Consider the following 18848-nt stretch of genomic DNA (forward strand, 5'->3'; position numbering starts at 1 on the left):
TTGGGGTTAATCTTCCCCACTATTCCTACTATTATCTCATCCATTGGAAGCACCTCTGAGATCTCTAACAGCCCCATAAGCCACAATAGCAATGGCTTCTATTAGGTACTAGCCACACTACGGACAATATTGGCCAATTGTTCAATTTGTTTACTTAGAATACTCACAGAGTAGTGGTTTGTTGTAAAAGATGCGGTCATATCCTTCACGTATTTTGTCATCACACCCTCTATGAGTTACGCAAGTGCACTGCAGTTCTTTTAATAAGTCTCAAAGCTCCTAAGTTGTGATCATACATAGGTAACGGTTGCTTCTGTACACTTTCCACCCTCTCCCCTATTTCCTATTTAGACCCATCAGAAAGAGTTGACCAATCATATCGGAGGTTGCTCTCACATGTGTATCGACCTGAATATCCTCGAGAACCCCTGAAATACTTAATCGAGACTACTATCCTGGAAATACATAGTTGAGGAAAAGCAGAAAAGCAGAAAAGCACCTGACCCTGTTATACAGTTATCCAAGATGTACAAGCCACAGGATGTTTCGAGACGCCACAAGGCCCCAGTCGCAGCTCCAGTTCCAGCTCCAGTTCCAAATGAGACCCACAGGGTTGAAAACCATAGCAAACCCAATCGCGGGCAACAGCGACCGCCCAATGTGAGATTCTTAGGCCTAATACCCCACTATAGCCGTCACCCCACCCTCCATCTTTTCTTCACAATCTTTGGAAGCGCCGTCCTCCTATTTCTTTTATTCTTCCTTTTTCCCTGGAAGACTCAACCAGATCGTCAAGCTTGGACATTTAGGCAAAGCATCAAGTACGACTTAGACAACCTCAAGGGATCTTTTTCCCCTTCTACTTCAACGGTTACTACTACCACCACTCTTTACCAAACAGTACCTACCCCTCTATACACTCAAGAAGCTGTACCAGAGCCCAAAATGTCGACCGAGCAGACGTGAGTTACCCTACCCCTTGCCCTTTTTAAGGGTAGTAAATGCTATGGAACGGATAAAATCTAATAGGATGTTTATAGTTTCATTGCTATCAAGCCCGATGGCGTCCAGGTACTTCAATTCACCCATACGAAGCCCTCGAACACTCCCTAACCCTTAATTCTAGCGTGGCCTTGTTGGCGCTATCATCTCTCGCTTCGAGAGCCGAGGGTGGGTAGAATAACCCCTTTATATTCTCAGATTACGGTCTAACGGTAGAATAGCTTCAAGCTTGTCGCCATCAAGCTGGTTACCCCCGGCAAGGCCCACCTCGAGAAGCACTGTAAGCTGGTGCCACCCTACCGAAGCACAACATTTGTAAACTAACACAATCATAACAGACGCCGACCTTAAGGACAAGCCCTTCTTCCCTGGTCTAATTGAGTGTATGCCATTATAGCAGCTTTTCGCTTTTTAACATAGCTAACCCGAGCTTAGACATGAACAGCGGCCCGATTGCTGCCATGGTCTGGGAGGGTCTTGATGCCGTCAAGACTGGCCGAAGTACGCTCAAACCCCCTATATCGTTAAACGTGTCAACACTAACCGTTACTTTTCAGCTCTCCTCGGTGCCACCAACCCCCTCGCCTCTGCCCCCGGTACCATCCGTGTAAGTAAACAGAATTTTCACGAGATTCCAATCAAAACTAACAGCTTGTAGGGTGACTTCGCTCTCCAGACCGGCCGCAACGTCTGCCACGGCTCCGACAGCGTCGAGAACGCCAAGAAGGAGATTGCCCTGTGGTTCAGCGAGGGTGACGTCGTCAGCTGGGAGAGCGCCCAGGCTAAGTGGCTCTACGAGTAAGAAAACTACGAGTAGGAAAAAAAATATGGTGGTAGAGATCCGCATGACGTGATAGCAGTTTGATCTAGCTTAGACAAGCGAAACAGACAAGACCATGTAGTCAGATCAGACAAAAAGTGCACATTGCAATAAACTAAGAATTATAGACAAATAAGGGCCTCTATCCGTGATATTACATTTGCATAATCGGATGGGAGTGGCTTTATTCTTAGCTACGCTTTTTCCACAAGGAGCGCCTCGCGGTTACAAACCCCCTAGCTAACCAAGGGGTCGCCCATAGACTAATTGCTATCCTTGGTATTAGCAACGCTTTTGTTATTGCGTAGGCCGCGGCAATTTGTATGCCAATCTTATACCCCTTTTCCGTATTCTCGGCTGTGACCGTATCCTTAACCTTCCTCCAAGCCTTTGCACCCTTGCCCTTCCCAGCTCCATCTACATGTTCTTCACTCATGGATGTACCATCAACACCATCCTCACCTTTCCGCCTCCTCCAAGACCCAAACCAACTCCCCCCACTCCTCCCCTTCTCCTTCTCCCTCTCCATCTCCGCCTTCAACCTCCTCTCCAACTTCTCCTCCCCCTCCTTCCCCCCATCCGCCTCGTCCCCCAGCCCAAACCAGCCTTTCTTCCGGAACCAGCGCATATACCGCGACAGCCCCTCCTCTGCCCAGGCCGCCCACGGCCCGAGCACCCATGCCGTCGGCACCCAGTCTGCGCGGTGGAAGCCGTATGCGAGTGCGAGCAACGGGACTGCGGCTGTGATTTCGTGGAGCACGAGGAACGCGGCTACGTGCGAGAAGGGCGCCGAGCGCAGTTTTTCGAGGTATGGCCGAAGACGCTTGGGGAGCCAGCGGCTTGTGCGTGTGAGGATGGCGTCGAAGCGGCGGGTTTGGCGGGCTTGGGACTCGGAGGTTGAGTTGGGAGGGGAGGGTTGTTTGGTGGATTGGAAGCGTCTGCTTCGTGGATGTGGTGTGGTTCGGATGCGCAGGGTGTGGATTGGTGTGGTTGGGTTTGAAGGTCGGGAGTGGGTGGAGAGGAAACGGGTTTGTCGCAGCCAGCGGGCGTGGATGGTAGATGACATTTTAGACGCTCTCTGTTTAATTGTAACGTGGATTTCGGAGAATGCTAGATTTGTAGGAGTAAATTTCTAGGTCCAATTGTTATCCACCGGGGAGGGCAATCCTGTCGTAGGGTGTGAGAAGAGAAACGGCTTTCCGTAGCTTTAGAAATTGTTGAGGTGAAGCTTGATTTGGAAATATCTTGGATATCGAATTGTATGTGGAGAGCTGCAATGTGGGGCTAAAGCAATGACGACTTACTATATATGTCGCATTGCGATCCTAAAGGCTTGGTACGATGCAAGATCAAAATGTAGGTACCTAGGTAGGTAGATAATAAACAAATAAGAATAAGGGGACACAATCTCTCCCCTTTTTTAGAGACCTTGTATTCTTATTTTTCTATGAAAATGCCATGGGACTTATTGCGGGAATTGCGCACCTAATCCGTTAGCCAGCATGCTCTCCGGCTGTAAACCCTTGCCCTCAGCCAAAACTCCCGCTTTGCGCAAGATATTAACACAGCTCTGGATCACCTTCAAGTCCACGCCTTCTGTCTTGGTAGCGAACCGTACCGTGCTCAACCACTCCCTCGCATCAGCCTCTGAATAATCAAGCTCGGTGCTGATATACTTGACGGCCTCATCATAATGCGAAGAGAAGTAGTTGATGCCCTCATCTAGCTTCTTAAATAGGTCTAAGAGTCGCTTATCTGGGTTTTGCTCCGGCAGCAGCGCCGTCGACGCCACAATCTTCCAGCTGCTCCACGGCGTGTAGATCTCACCTACCCGTCGGATCTCCCCGCTATCGTAGTACCGCTTCGACGTGAAGTGCTCCCACATGAAGAAGTCGGCTGTGCCGTCGTTAACCGCTTTCCGGAGGTTCGCGAAGTTCTGCAGTACTACGAAGTCTGAGTACGGCGATGCACCAGGCGTCAACCAGCCCTGCTGGTCGGCTAATACGTAGCCCATTACTTGGCTGCCGGAGCCGATGCGTGAGATCCCGATCTTAGACCCCTTCAATGAGGACACGGAAGTGATCTCGGGCCGTTTGGCGCCAGTCGAAATTGCCCAGCCTATGTGTAAATATTAATAAGTCTCATATGATTCATGCAATACAGTATTATGGTTAGGTAGGTAGTTTACAGAGAGGGGTTTCAACGTAAGTCCCGACGATGCGGTAGCCGCCATCACCAGGCGTATCTTCCTTGCCAAGACCCGCAACCCAAGCTTCCGTCAAGCCAATACCGACATCGATCTCGCCGGACCGGATAGCTGTAATCATATGGCCCGTTCCGGAGGGGAACGGAATCAGTGTGGCTGTGAGACCGAAATGCTTCTGGGCGAAGTAGAGCGGCGTGGAAAAGTGCTCCGGTACGAAACCGATCCGGAGGGGTTGAGAAGACTCTGCCATGTCTACTATTCTGATTCGATACACCACCACGAAGTGCTAGGTATTACAAATAAATGAGCAGCTAATTTTTAGTCCCGACAAAATATTCGCTAGTTGAAAACGGGAAAAATGAGACGCAACTGTTTAAAAGTTGAGAGACAAACCGCGCATGACGTTGATGTGCTTAATGCATTAGGTTAACCAGATCGGCAATTACTCGCAGTTGCGGATATGCGCGGGACAGCTTATTGCGGGGCAATATAAAGCTTGTTCCGTCTTCTGATGCAAGTTATTAAGGTTAACCACAGCCTATATTAATGAATGTATTATAATATGCATTAACTCAGTATTAATTTTTGATATGGGAAGGAAGACATACATTAGAGGTAGTTAATTTAAATTATAGTTGTTTATCACACTTGGGTGTTCCCATGCTTTGAAAACTTCATATTTCAATTCAACAACTCACCACTAGTAGTCGGATTCAAGCCAACATCTATATTTCAGTATCATATCATTAATACATATACAAAACAAAGGTAACGTTGGCCAGCCCAAGGAGTCTCAACACCTATGTATCTTGAACCCCCTACTACAATAGACTATAGTGCACGTCTAGTCACATAGCCTCACTTGGGCGGTGCACTTGGGCTTCTACGCGCCTGCACCATACTCAAACAATACACTATTTCCGTAGAACTTTTCTTACCGCTTCAGAATCAAAATCACTATATTTGCCAATGCAGTGCGTCATTCGACTGTATCGATTCTCTGGAGAAGCACCACCGATCTGAGATGGGAAAGGTTGGCAGACCACGGAAAGCTAACGGCGAGGAAGAAAATCAAGGAACGGTTGAGACTATCCTCTGGCAAAATGGTGCTCATTGAGAATTCTAGGAGGACACTTACACCAGTAAGGTTGAAATGAAGGCACTTTGAGATCTGTATAATGAACACCGAATGTCCCCTAACCCCTTACATGAAGCACTTCATCAAAACTTAACGTCGAAGTCTACACTCCTTAGTCTACTCTTTAAGTAATTTAGATTTTTAGTCATATTTAGTGTTGCCAACTTGCAGATTTATAAATATAAGTATCTAAAACCTAGGTAGTCATACCCCGGCATCATATCACTCGCCATTACTTTCTTCTTAGGTTAAGCCTCTCCTTTAACAGTAGTATTTTCTAGTCTGAAAACTAAATATAAGAACCTATATGACTCTAAACTCTCCTTATCTCATAGTTTCAAAAGTTGTAAGTAAGAAAAAAAAATAACAACCTAACCTTACCCTTAATTCTCAAGTGTCAGCATGATTCCACTCGAAGCTGCCAATTCCCGAACCAAGTCCCTACACGCTCTATGCCCGTTCTTCTCTGCGAGGTCTATTGCCTTGCGACATTGCTCGATAGGAAAGCCACCAAGACTGACGTTCCAGAGGAACTGGATCATATCTATCCGGCCGTGCTCGGCGGCGCCCTCCAGAGGCCATCGTCCGTCGAAGGTGGACGGAGCATCACACATATTGGCACCCCGATCAATAAGAAGTGCAGCAATATTGCAGTTTCCGCTTATGGCTGCGAACTGTAGAGCCGTACCACCACCACATGTTGAGGGCTTCCCGTTGACATCTGCGCCATTCCGAAGCAATAACTCAGTCATGTCAAGATCTGCACATTTTGCTGCAGCCTGCAATGGGGTCTGTTTCACCCCATGGGTAGCTGCTTTGTTAACATCAGCGCCGCGATCTAAAAGAAATTGTACTAAATTCTTATTCCCTGCCTTAATTGCTCTAATAAGTGGTGTGATGTTGAATGACCTCTCAGACCGGATGAAATAACTAGCTACGAGTTCGTTGGGGTCACAACCTGCGTCGAGGAGTCTTGCCGTAAATGTAAATTGGGAGCAACAGCTTGCTGCATCGGCTTCGATAGCCACTGCTAGGGGAGTATGGTCGTGGAAAAGTGCTTGTTTGAAATCGATAGCTTTGCAGGCAAGAAGAATATCTAATGATTCTAGATCACTGCGCCGAATTGCATCCACAACACAACTTGTTCCAAACCCAAGGATACCTTCTTGGGTGGATGGGACATATGCCAAAAGTGTTCGTAGCATAATTGGCTGTCCTTTTGCGGCATCCAATAATGCGCTAGGATTGGTTATATTTAATCCTAACCTGGGAATATGGCGAAGTATTGAGTTGCGAGACTGCGAGACTGCTAGGCAAAGGCCATCCATTAAATCAAAGCTAGGTATTAGGTTGTGCTGGAAAAGGAAATCCAATATCTCCAGGAATTCTGATCCTTGATCAAGTTTTGCATGGCTGTAAGTTGATCGAAAGCTTGGGAAAGTTAATATTACATCGAATAGGAGCGGCATATTCCACTTATATAATTCGGCCATGAACTTAAAGTATGCGAATGAGCCGTCATTCTTGATATAAACTCCCGAGTCGAGTAAGAGTCGAATTATATCTTCTCGTCTATTTTTCGCTGCCTCTGATAGCGCATTGATGGCAGCTTCTTCGTTGATATTAGTAGTGATGCGTAGTAATTTTCTGATATACGCGATATTTCCTACTTTGGATGCAGCGCAAATCGCGGTATCGAGCCGCGAAGGTATATCAGTATAGCTGGCGATCACATTGTCAAGGTGTTCAAGAGCACCTTCATTTTCAAGACGTTTTACAAGTAGCTCATCCCCTCCGTCTATTGCTTCGGCCAGTGGTGTTGTATAATCCGAAAAGCAAGGGTCGTTCAAATCGTCCGGTTTTTTAATTAGTTCAGCAGGTGTCTGGCGGATAGCGGGCTTTTGAGCCAGGATGAACTCGATAAGTTCTTGGTTACCTCCTCTAATTGCTGCACTTAGGATCTGGGTTGAAGACTTGGCATGTTGGAAAAACTGTTGAACAAGTTGGAAGTTGCCTTGCTTGGCGGCAGTCATGATTGCCCAATTCACCTCATCTTGGTGACTTAGACACTTCTTATACCTAGTTTCTTCGTAACTGGATATAATATTTGAAACAGTTTCTAAGGCATCCCCAGCTGGAATCTTCCGGATGATAATAGACAGGATGCCTCTGGAAATAACCTCTGAATAATCAGATGGTATGAGTTTAGATATAAGCTTCTTAGCAAGATCCATTTTGACGTACCTCTCAAGGGAGATGTGGACCAAAAAAGGAGATACCTTTATTCCAGCGTCTATTAAAGCGTCCACGGTTTCCATATACTCAGGAAGAAATACACGGTCGTTCCTGTGCTCGATAAAGCATCCACCTGGGCCCAGTATCATGTATTTCGGTTCATATATCAAACATCCTAGAGCTCGCCCGCAGTCGAAGTCATCTTTGTCATATATGTTGAAGAATGTCTGGTTAACATCTGGCTTAAACCGGAGTAATTCGTGAATCACTTTCAGCTCTCCGAGCTTAGAGGCACGCTCTAGAGGTGTATACTTCTGGCCATCAACGAAGCAGAATGTATTATCGACATCTGCCAAACCCTTTTGGAGGAAGAATCTAGTTGCTTGGTGGTTTCCCGCTTCTATTGCCACTTGAAACAGCTTTTCTGCGAGGCCTTTTGCAAAATGATTTGGGATACCTTGGAACCAGCGCGATAATAAGGAACTGACGTTGCTATGTTGATCTAGAAACCTGAATACTAGTTTGAGGGGTATTTCATCTAGACCAGCAAATCCATTAGAAATTGAGAATAAAAGAATCCGATGTAGTTCAACATCGAACATCTCATGCGACGGCCGAGCCAAGCTGCTATGTCCTGATCCCTGTCGAGTTCTGGGTAGAATAGATTTTAACCTTTCTAAGGTAAACCATACTTTGTTAACGTTTTGCGTAGGGGGCTTCTCGTTGGTTTCTGACATAGCAGTGGCAACTTCAACAACAAATTTCGTCACTAAAGTCTGGATTCCGGATAATAGCGCAGAGTCTTGCCATGGAGATGGGTGCAAAGCTGGAATAAGGCGTTCTAATGCCGAGCCCCGTTCGAACCGCTCAAACGGCAAGTCGTTTATGCATAGTGTCCCGAGAGAAAACTGTCCTAGGGAATCTAGCCGCCAGGGAGAGGTTACCATCTCAACACCTGGAGATATGATGTCTTCATTGAATTCATACTGAATTAAGGCCTGCGCGACCTGAGGTTCGGGACCGCTGATTGAAGGATCCGTGGGATATGCAGGATTCTCGCCCTCGTTAGATATAAACTCAGGAGTATGGAACGAGAATGACCATGGAGAACCACCTGGTAAGTTCTGGGGATGCTGGTGGTCTAGGTCGTTATCATATACGGGCCTAGCTTGATTGACCTCATGGTCGACGATCAGCTCTTGGGCGACTGGCTCAACTACTCTATCAGAACTGGTATTGTGTGTTGAACTTGTATATTGACGCCATTCACCGCTTGAATTTTGAACTTCGATAAAGGCATCACTGGTCTTGTGGACATCTGATACGTTAGACAGGTCCGTTTCCACTCTGCGACGCTTTCTAAGGCGAGTTTCTCTATTGCAGTGGCGTCTTGCCCGGTGAATTCTATTCATTGCCACGGGGTGGCCTGAAATGACAACTCTAGATTGTATATCCTGAGATGAAAGGCGGTCGATTATTTCGAAGATCCCCTCCCATTCGTGGACTTTCAGGTTCTTGCGAGCATTCCAGGCTCTGAATTGAGCCTCATATTGTGAAACACTGGGGAGAGAGTTAGCTCGGCTACGATATTAGAAGGCATTGACATACGTGGCAAAGAACCCATGATCCCTATCCATGGTTTGGGCCAATTCGTCAACGGAGAGATCGGAAGTCAGAAAAAGGTTTAGGATTGTCTCTTTATGACGATCCCAATGGTTTTGGGGAATCTTGCGTGTCTTGGTAGCCATGTTGACAGACGAAAAGTATGCGTATATGATAGATGTTGGTATCTCATCTGGAAGAATTGAACTGACTTTCCGTTAAGGATAAGGGGGGAAACGAAGAGATACCAATCTTTATATAACCGAGTAGATACGGATGCATATACCTACCGTATCATGCTGTTGGATATCCATATTGGGGCCTTTGGCCTTACGAATATAGTAGGACATCCTATACGGCTCAGCCTGATCCGGGTTTGTCAGTTAAGGCTACAGGATGCGTGTTACGACAAGGCTTCAGGTTTCATTATCCAGGCTTTGATGGCCAGGTTTTGACACCGACATTCTTAGTCTTCACATGCATTATTACCTCCATCCAATCATCTACACCCCATCCTGCATATCAGCAGCAGGCTCTAGTGCTTAGGCTGAGGATATACGGCAAGGCTCTGGTTGGCTCTTGTATCCTCAATTATGATACTCTTTCATGTTCGTGGTCTGTGACTGAGTTTTTGAAATATAAACTCGGTGTATAATATATTGATAAGAAATATTTGTAAATAGACGTCAAACAATCAACAGGGTATCTCTTCGTAATCATGCTGAATATAGGACAAATTCCAACCGCATCGTAAAGGCTGCCACACCCTTGTCGGCCAACCTGCCAATGACCCCCAACCTACATGCGGCATCCAGTCGGCGTTATGACGACATCAAATCCCACGCCCGACTCACATGGCTCCTAGAAGTGCACACCACCTGCATGAGCCAACCAGTTTGAAGCCACTCCTACCAGAATTAAAACAAAAAAATTGGGCGACATTCCAACACACCCATTACTATCACTTTGGGGATCGACAACTTGTCCTGACGAGGCTACAACAGTTTGTCCTGAAGGGTATCTGATATTGTAGACCGGAGCCGACGTCAAAGTAGCAGGGTCTCCAAGCGTACTAGGGCAGCTTGCCTGATTAGCAGCCGGCCAATCCAACGTGCACACCTCGTCGTGGCCCCAAGCGCACGTGGGGTCGAGAATATTATATAGAAGATAATTCTTCGCGACCCAGGTATCGGGACGCGCGAGGCAGCTAGCCAAGAAATTCATGCTATTCGCGGCGCTAAGAGGGAGCTTGCCGCCGTCGGTGTGGATCAGATCCGCGCACTCGGAAGCATCCACATTTGCGAAATTCATAGCGACGGCGCCGCCAGCCGTGGGCTTCTCGGTCGCCGAGTAGCCCGTGTAGAGATAATTCCAGGCGTCGTAGCTAACATCATGCGCGCCCTCGGACCGGTCCACGCGCAGCAGCTTCACAGACCGGTCCTCGTAGCTCAGCGAGATGCAGATGTTGTCGCAGTCGACTGCGCCCGGCCAGTAGGCTACGCGATTGGTGTTTACTTTGCACCCCAGCACTCCGACCGAGGAGGAATAGCTGTCATGAGGCGTCGCCCAGACGGCGCCACTGCTGCTGCCGTCCTGCGCGGCGACGCGCGATGTCGTCCATACGGACAGTAGAAGCGCGAATATGCGGCGCATTGCTATATGAAATGAGCGACTGGATAAAGCAAGAGAATGTCGTATATTAAGGAATGTAATTAATGAGTGACTGGCCACCGCGCGCGCGCGCTTCTGCGGCGGTAGCTACGCTCTAGCAAGAAACCGACATCAAGCCGCAAAGCAATCGGCGGAAAGAATATCGTGAGGCGTGAGGGCGGAGAAGCGCCCAAACTCGCGATGTTCTCGTCGCTCCTCGTAAGATTGCCCGAGAATGAAATGCCGTATGCGGTTAGTTCCCCATGTTACATTAAAACGCCTTCTTTAATGGGTTTGGACCCCTTTTTCCGGTCGTAATTGAAGCTCATTGGTTGAAAACTCAAGGTCTTATCTTAGTCGTTACTTAATGCTTGCTATCACATCTTATTCAGTCTTTTATACAGTAACATTTAATTATGCCACGTTCTACGTATGTATTCCGTACCTAGCGATGTATACCTAGGTACATAGGTAAGCGTGCACATCAGCTTAGTCCTACGCATTTCATTACCTACCTCATATTCTATACGAGGCTCACACTCAGCAGTCCATCGATGCAACATGACTGCATGGCTCTAAAAACCAACGTATCTACATCATATCGACATTTCAATAGATCATATATCACGTTTCATTTCACGGATCACGTTCTTGTATTTTCGAGTATCGGGTTGCGAATTTTACAGTGAGCACAGTAGATAGGTATGTATGTAGAAAATATTTGTGTATTACTATGGCAAGTAATGGGTTTCTATGATGTTAGTAGGTTAGTTTCCACGTCGACAAATCCATTTATAATCCAATCTCTTCATCAAATACCATTTCTAATCTAATGTCGAATAGTACGTAGCAAAATGAAAGATTCTGTTTAGCATAGGATAGTCAGTCAATACAATACAAGTTTAATAAGCTTTTAGTTATGTAGGTCGAAGAGACGGTTCGGTTCTCGAGGCATGCACGGCGAAAGTCTTTTTTGGCGATGGCGTAGTCATGCACAAGCGATCGGTGGGCTTAGCAAATGCTGAAAATGGCGATGAGGCCCAGTAAATGTCGGCGGCACGGAGCTAAGAACGAGGGGGAACGAGGGGAGGAGAAGGGGGGGAGGGAGGTTAGAAACAAGCACCAATAGTGTATCTCCTCTCACAAGCCGTGCGCATGAAGCTGGTTAAAGATTTCGAGAAATTTCTAAATATCTTTTCAGAGAGAGTCAGTCTTCCAATATCTCTAAGTTCGTCTTGAGTTCGTTAGTCAATGCTGCTGAATACGATGATGATGTCGTAAAAGCTCTAGATATCACAAAAAAGAAGAAAAAAAAAAGGTCATCAAGATCCGATCCAAAAACGCCCCTCCTCCCAAAATTTCCACTTAAATCCCAAATGATATCATCCAAATCAAATGATCGCAGCCGTGTCGGCTCCGTCGCCGTGCAGAACGGGGTTGATCCGTTCGTCGAAGTGCATCTTGAAGTCATCTCCCAATTCCTTCCTCAGCGCCGTTTGGACTGCCTCTAGAACGTTGGGGAAGACACCAAAGTTGGCTGGGTTGTTCTCGTCGTTCTCGCCGCCTTGGAATACACCAGTGCGGACGAGGCATGTGTTCCATCCGTACATGTTGCCGCCGATGATGTCGGAGGCCGGGTTGTCACCGATCATGTAGATGTTTTCTGGAAGCTTCTCCTCGCCGTGGAGCTGCTCCATCCACGAGGTGAGAACCTCGTCGGCGTACTTGTATGTAGCAGTCTCGGGCTTTCCGTAAACGACACGCTCAAGGTCGATTCCGGTCAGGGCCCGGTACATGGCCTCAAGACCGATACGGAATGCACCTTGAGACATACGGGGTGTCCAGTGCTCTGTGGGGCACAACATGTCACCCTGCGAGAAGTAGATGGGGACGCGTTGAGAGAGAGGGTCCTTAGCCATAGTACCTAGACGACCATTCTCGGATCGTAGTACATCCATGATGATTTGCATGTCGGTCGCGTAGTCTCGAGAGTCAGAGAAGACTAGGATAGCCTCGATGTTAGTCTTGGTGAAGTCTCGTGGCCGAGAAGATGCTCGCTCCTCATCCGTGAACACACGGTAAGGTGCGATAGACGGGTCCCAGGCAACAATGTCGTTAGGGACAACGATGTCCTTGAAGCCGTATTGCTCAGCAACTTCACGGCACTTGTAGCCCTCGCCGCCGACAACTAGGACGGTTTTGTAGTATTCAGAAAGAGCGCTCATGGGAGTGTGTGATTGAATGAATTGTTCCGTGTCGACGGGGTTTTGTAGAATCTTGGAGAGCTGTTCGCAACGAGCCTTCTCGGGCTTTCCGGATCCGTTGGTTAAGAAGATGTGGGGAATCTTAAGGCCGAGTTCGTTGTCACCGTTCAAGATCTCCAGAGCACGGCGTCCCTCAGGAATGAGTCGGTCACCGTGGACAAGGACGCCGTCGATGTCGAAAGCGAAAGCCATGTTCTTGGCCTTCTTCACCTTCTCGACTTCGACGCTCTGAACTTGGGAAGCTAGGATAGCACGAGAGGCCTGGATGGGTGGCATGCCCGGGCGCGTCGGGCGGCCGAGAGACTCATCTCCATCGGGATAGTGAACCGACGATAGTCGTGATTGTCTCTTAGATCGGGGGATGGGAAGAGCTGTGCCGAAGGAGTTACGAGAGCCTCTTCTCTCCTTCATAGAGGGAGACATGCTTAAGTTGTGCATGTACTTTGCTGCTTCAGAGACGGACGATCTCGAGGCGGGAACCTCGATAGGTCCATCACCATCCTCTCCAGGAATGGGCAAAGAGTTTGACTCTGTGCCGTGGCCGTGAGAGTGTCCGTTGGTGTTGCCATTGGAGGTGGCTGTAGAAGCATCCTTCTTGTCCTGCATCTTAGTGGCTTGGGCAATGTCGTAATCTTCGAACATAGGCATCTTGAATATAATCTGTAGTCTTAGCTAGCTCGCTGTCTCAAAAAAAAAATCCAATAATAGTAGGTAGGTTGAAGTAGAAGTAGATGAAGGTTTAAACATATGGAACAAAGAGAAGTTTGCCATCTATGACGGGAGGGTCGCGTTATATCTAGTCATCGGCTCAACCATGATGCTTATCATTCACCGTACTATCGCGCTATAGCTCGCACTTTTCGACGACGGTGCAAAGTCCGGCTCTGCCCGTACCCTCCACAACGCAACTACGTTTCATACATCAGACAAGGAGTACATTGTCCGGTACATTATCGAGGTATGTTGTCAAGGTACGTTGTCAAAGCACGGTACGTTATCAACAAAGAGCCGAAAAAGATGATGGAGGATGGATGATGTCTTGCTACAGCCTACACAGGTACCTAGGTAATCTACGGTATCCGCCGCCACGCTGGAGCCTGTCCCTAAGCGGTCCCTTGCATAGGCTGCAGCTTGATGAAACGGTCGCGTAAACTACCTAGTTAATTAGTTACGATGTTTTCTTAGTTTTCAGACCTATTAACGTCGAGTTTAACGTTGGGAAACGGGGGTAAACGCTGTTTATTCTTAGCCGTTTTGTTTGTTATCAAGGTTATCGGGATATATTCAGGGTTTATTAATTACAATTTACAGGCTGGTATGTAGGGTCGTCGTCTAGTGCTGCCAATATACTGCCAGTGTGCTGCCAGTGTGATGCATGTCCAGCAAACACGCAGCCAACCGAGTCAACAGGGACCAGTAAAGATCAAATGTCAGTCCGAAAAGGAGCCGCAGAACCAGCCGAACTGGATCCCGGATCCACACGGCCCACGTACGGTACCCGCTGTCATGCCTCACGCTGACATCATTCCGGGTCCGCTGCGCTCCGCTGTGTATCCGCTACAGATCCGCCCCCTGAGTCGGAAGGTGGATACGGCGACCTGCAGGGTTTTCTAGGGTTTTCTAGCGCCTTGCCTCATCTTTGCCATTCTCGGTGCTACCCACATTAACAGCCTACAGATCTGTGGTGTTCAGGTGTTCCAATACTTGTAAAGTTGTAATGGTGTCAGCGAACGATTTGATAGGTGACGCCACAGACGCCAGGTAATGTACACTAATGTTAAACCATAATCTTTCATAGGTTCTTCTTTTATAAGGCACGTCCCTGACCGCCCTGAGCTTGCATTCCTATCCTACCCTAACCTATCCCAACTTGCATTAGGGGGACCCATGGATCTTCCCTCCAACTTCCCTCCTATATTACATAGTAACTTAGTAACATTGTTAGTACATATCCAACCGATACCAGGCTGATAAAGCCAGTCAAAGCATTAATATTTGGAACAGGCAATTGCAAACGAGCCGTCTGCATTTCTGCATTTCTGCATTTGTACATAGCAAAACCCTGTATGCTACCCGAACCCATTCTTTTTATCACTTATTGTCACAAGTATCGCAAGTATCACAAGTATTGTAGATGTACCAACGTATTATCACTTACTACATATGATCCACTTCACATGTCATTGATGGATATCTAAAGTAACCAAAGTCAAAACTGAGTGGTGGCTTTCGCTGACGACGTGCCAACTGTCGCTGCAAACAACTGGATCCCGAGTCGCTGATCAGCGATCAGACTGAAAAAGAAACCGACGGCTTCTATCAAGCGCAAAAAACTTTTTCTTTTCCGCTGAGTCAGGGACTCAGGGGTGGTAACGGCCAAGCGAGTTTCCGGGAATGATGCAATAGTGCAGCATCGTGTGGTTAGACATTCATACACTAACGTACACATACATCCATATATCCATACATTCATACATACATACATCCAATCCACAAACATACTAAGTTTGAATCAAACCGGCCGTTTACGGGCTTACAACCTTACAATCTTACCTCTCTACCCGAATATTTCCATTCCCGACTGCCAGCACGATAGCCAACAGTATTTACCGTCTCGACTAATTTCTTTCCTGACGCAATTGTTTCACATCTACTCCTCAACCCCTTTTCACCCCTCCATAGCTCTCTCTATCACATCTCAGTCGAAAATCTAAGTCTTCATCACCATGGCGACTCCAATCAACCAGCAGACTTTCACTCTAAACAACGGAGTGAAGATCCCCGCCATCGGCTTTGGTACCTTCGCAAACGAAGGCGCCAAGGGCGAGACATACAAGGCAGTTACCGCTGCGTTAGAAGTCGGCTATCGACACTTGGACTGCGCCTGGTTCTACAAGAATGAGGCCGAAGTCGGCGAAGCTCTTCGTGACTTTCTCGCAAAGAACAAGTCCGTGAAGCGTGAAGACATCTTCATCTGCACTAAGGTATGGCAGCATCTGCACGAGCCGGATGAGGTCAAGTGGTCGTTGGAGAACTCACTCCAAAACTTCGGCCTCGACTACGTTGATCTGTTCCTCATCCACTGGCCTATTGCTGCCGAGCGTGATGATACTTACATGCCTAAGATTGGCGCCGACGGCAAGTACATCATCAAGAAGGAGCTCACCGAGAACCCAGAGCCGACATGGCGCGCCATGGAGGAGCTGTATGAAGCCAAAAAGACGCGCGCCATCGGTGTGTCTAATTGGACCATCCCCGGCCTCAAGAAGCTGTTGCAGATCGCCAAGGTCAAGCCGGCAGTCAACCAGATTGAAATCCACCCTTTCCTACCCAACGAGGAGCTGGTTGAGTTCTGCCAACAAAACGACATTCTACCTGCCGCCTACTCTCCCCTAGGCTCCCAGGATCAAGTACCGAACACAGGCGAGAAGGTGCGCACTAACAAGACGTTGATCGAGGTCGCCGAGCGCAGCGGTCACACGCTGGCCCAGGTTCTGCTCGCGTGGGGCATCCGCCGCGGCTACGTTGTGCTTCCCAAGAGCTCGACGCCCGAGCGCATCGCAAGCAACTTCCAAGTCCCGCAATTGTCCGATGCCGACTTCGAGGCTGTCAATAGCGTTGCTAAGGGCCGTCACACCCGCTTCGTCAACATGAAAGACACGTTTGGCTATGACGTCTGGGCCGACGAGGCGAAATAAAGTAGTAGCTAGGCTAGCTAGCTAGATAGCGTCTCTGTCGCGTAGCAGCGGACCACTCGATTCGTCGGTCCGACTGCATTTTTGTCGAGGCGGATGCGACATGTAGGGTTGTGGTGGTGACCAACCGAATGTCAACAATGCACGTAGAATCAACTGCCCGTATCCGCCTCTAATCAGGGGGATACCGGATACAACCTATTCCATGTTAGCCTGCTAGATATCCTAATGACGGTTGCGTTGGAAGCATTTCGAAAACCAAACTTCAGGTTTTTTGGCGTTGATAGAAAGGAGGTGGGGGATAAAAAAAGAATCGGAGATGGATGAATGGATGGGATGGGATGGATGGATGGATGGATTTTGGGGGGTTAGAAAGATGGGGGTAGACTTTCTTTCTCCGAAATGGTGGTTACGAAGTGCACGTTTAACAAATTAGATGACGGTTTATGGTCCTATGAAGCTACGTAGATGATCCAAAGAAATGCAAATCTTGGTTCTTTTACTCCCACTCCCGTACCAATATCTTCAATCTTCATCCCACGATTCTCGTCTAATCTAACCAAATATCAAGTTATCCCCCCCCCCCCCCCCCCTCCTTTCTAGAACAAAACCTCCCACGGTATATATGTACATCTCATCATACGGCGCACAAGTACACCACCAAGTACACCAAGTAGTACCTAGTAGTAGTAGTAGTAGTAACAGTAGCAGCAGGCAATACTGAAATATCAATTCACGACGCCTTAGCCGCCTCGGCGAGAAAACTCCGATGGTACGCTGGGTGGCTGCGTTCGATGTTACTCTTGACCAGCTTCTTGGTGATCATGTTACTCTCGATGTCGACGTGTTCCTCGAGCAGGCCCGCGTCGCCGCGCACGCGCACGCGCCACCGCGCGCGGATGGCCATGGACCCCGTCGGCGCCTTGCCGTCGACCGCGGCGTCGATGCCCTCGGCCCGGTTGGTCAGCGTCAGCCGGTACGTCGTCTGCCCGGTGGGTCGCCGGTCCGTGACTTGGAAGGCGTGGGGCTCGTCGACGGGTGCGACGTTGGGGTTGGAGTCGGAGTCGGAGGATTTGGAGGAGTCGGAGGAGAGGGGAAGGAGGAGAGTAGTAGTAAGAGTAGTAGTAGATTGTGGTGGTGGTGAGATTCGGCTGTAACTTATGAGTTGTGGACAGGTGGTTCGGATGTAGATCTCGTGGTTGTGCAGCTGTGCGACGACGACGCTGGGCTGCACGCCGGCGGGGAGGGGTGTCGAGATGGTTGTTTCTACGGGCATTTTCTTTTTCTTTTTTTACGAAGCTCCTTTTTGCGAAAGGGAACTGTGCAGTCTCGACGATTTTGGTGTTTCTTTTATTCTTTTCTCCTTTCCTCTCGGGCCTCGATGCCCTACTGCGAGAAAATGATAATTGCTCATTTGGATATAGGGAACTAGATATGATATTTACGTTCTCTGCTCTGGAGATACCATCGCATTTACAATAACCATGGACACCATCGCAGAAGCTTTACTCAAGGGTAGGTTGAACCTTGTTGTTTCCAATGCTTACCGGTAGCGTTGGGATGCTAAAACTAGAACAATCCTTTCGAACTATGTTGCACCAACATGTTTCCATGCGGTGGTCTGATCTTGTATGCAGTGTGGTCAAAATAAGGTGTTAGATCTAAGTTTGTGATGCTCCGAAATCGAGATAAAATCAGCAGGGCTGAACTCTGCGGTGGGGTCGTCGAGCATGGTAAAACGATCTGGTGCTGACGATGCACAGATTGCTTCAAGGCCTTTGTGCATCGTGACCGCATCGTGACCTTGGCTGCTTATGTACTGAACACCCCTCCCGTAGATCAAAAGCGAGCGGTTCCGGACGCAAGGAGAGCCGGGGGTGAAATCGAGCTCTGAAATGTCGTGCATGAGCCCTACGAACGGAGGGGTGGTTCGGGTTCACAACGTAAAGTGGGTTGAAAAAAACCGTGTCAGAGTGGGATGGAAAAATCCCGTTTTGCGGATCGTGAACCATGTCACGTTATCTTCAATACGTAGTATGGGTCTGGAAAATTATTGTTGCAAGGCACCAAAACGACCATCAGTAGCCCCTTGCTAATTTCTAAAGCCTGAAACACACGAATGGAATGAAATTCTGGGATGACGATGGTCTCCATATGTAGTTGACACGCGTCGATCAGATGAGTATAACTCCAGACTATATATTCCCTGGTACTTTCTAACAAGGCATCTCAACAC

At 48.1% G+C, this 18848-nt stretch overlaps 8 protein-coding genes across 8 annotated transcripts; 2 read left to right on the top strand and 6 right to left on the bottom strand.

The window, feature by feature from the left end:
* Positions 1–35: 35 nt before the first annotated feature.
* Positions 36–1955, top strand: F4817DRAFT_334444 (nucleoside diphosphate kinase). Its single transcript, XM_049302894.1, has 8 exons — positions 36–962; positions 1041–1071; positions 1127–1170; positions 1224–1282; positions 1341–1385; positions 1438–1503; positions 1560–1609; positions 1661–1955. Exons 1-8 carry the CDS (start codon positions 526–528, stop codon positions 1802–1804), a joined length of 876 nt encoding a protein of 291 aa, XP_049160001.1. The 5' UTR covers positions 36–525; the 3' UTR covers positions 1805–1955.
* F4817DRAFT_69656 (uncharacterized protein) lies at positions 1886–3156 on the bottom strand. The gene is made up of 2 exons (XM_049307782.1): positions 3127–3156; positions 1886–2989 (listed from the first exon to the last, which is right to left on the bottom strand). The coding sequence occupies exon 2, from the start codon at positions 2886–2888 to the stop codon at positions 2013–2015; it is 876 nt and encodes a 291-aa protein (XP_049160002.1). The 5' UTR covers positions 2889–2989; positions 3127–3156; the 3' UTR covers positions 1886–2012.
* On the bottom strand, positions 3126–4637 carry F4817DRAFT_334449 (periplasmic binding protein-like II). Its single transcript, XM_049302895.1, has 2 exons — positions 4011–4637; positions 3126–3940 (listed from the first exon to the last, which is right to left on the bottom strand). The coding sequence occupies exons 1-2, from the start codon at positions 4276–4278 to the stop codon at positions 3288–3290; spliced, it is 921 nt and encodes a 306-aa protein (XP_049160003.1). The 5' UTR covers positions 4279–4637; the 3' UTR covers positions 3126–3287.
* A 742-nt stretch (positions 4638–5379) lies between these two features.
* Positions 5380–9630, bottom strand: F4817DRAFT_334451 (uncharacterized protein). The gene is made up of 2 exons (XM_049302896.1): positions 9010–9630; positions 5380–8961 (listed from the first exon to the last, which is right to left on the bottom strand). Exons 1-2 carry the CDS (start codon positions 9147–9149, stop codon positions 5550–5552), a joined length of 3552 nt encoding a protein of 1183 aa, XP_049160004.1. The 5' UTR covers positions 9150–9630; the 3' UTR covers positions 5380–5549.
* On the bottom strand, positions 9631–11035 carry F4817DRAFT_334452 (uncharacterized protein). Its single transcript, XM_049302897.1, has one exon. It carries the CDS (start codon positions 10654–10656, stop codon positions 9865–9867), a length of 792 nt encoding a protein of 263 aa, XP_049160005.1. The 5' UTR covers positions 10657–11035; the 3' UTR covers positions 9631–9864.
* Positions 11036–11299: 264 nt separating this feature from the next.
* Positions 11300–13939, bottom strand: F4817DRAFT_334453 (HAD-like domain-containing protein). Its single transcript, XM_049302898.1, has one exon. It carries the CDS (start codon positions 13563–13565, stop codon positions 12045–12047), a length of 1521 nt encoding a protein of 506 aa, XP_049160006.1. The 5' UTR covers positions 13566–13939; the 3' UTR covers positions 11300–12044.
* Positions 13940–15530: 1591 nt separating this feature from the next.
* Positions 15531–16848, top strand: F4817DRAFT_69715 (Aldo/keto reductase). Its single transcript, XM_049307783.1, has one exon. It carries the CDS (start codon positions 15644–15646, stop codon positions 16613–16615), a length of 972 nt encoding a protein of 323 aa, XP_049160007.1. The 5' UTR covers positions 15531–15643; the 3' UTR covers positions 16616–16848.
* Positions 16849–17204: 356 nt separating this feature from the next.
* Positions 17205–18071, bottom strand: F4817DRAFT_69732 (uncharacterized protein). The gene has a single exon (XM_049307784.1). The coding sequence runs from the start codon at positions 17886–17888 to the stop codon at positions 17346–17348; it is 543 nt and encodes a 180-aa protein (XP_049160008.1). The 5' UTR covers positions 17889–18071; the 3' UTR covers positions 17205–17345.
* Positions 18072–18848: the final 777 nt, after the last annotated feature.

Source organism: Daldinia loculata, assembly GCF_022478755.1.
Source record: "Daldinia loculata strain CBS 113971 unplaced genomic scaffold F4817scaffold_18, whole genome shotgun sequence".
Lineage (NCBI taxonomy): Eukaryota > Fungi > Ascomycota > Sordariomycetes > Xylariales > Hypoxylaceae > Daldinia > Daldinia loculata.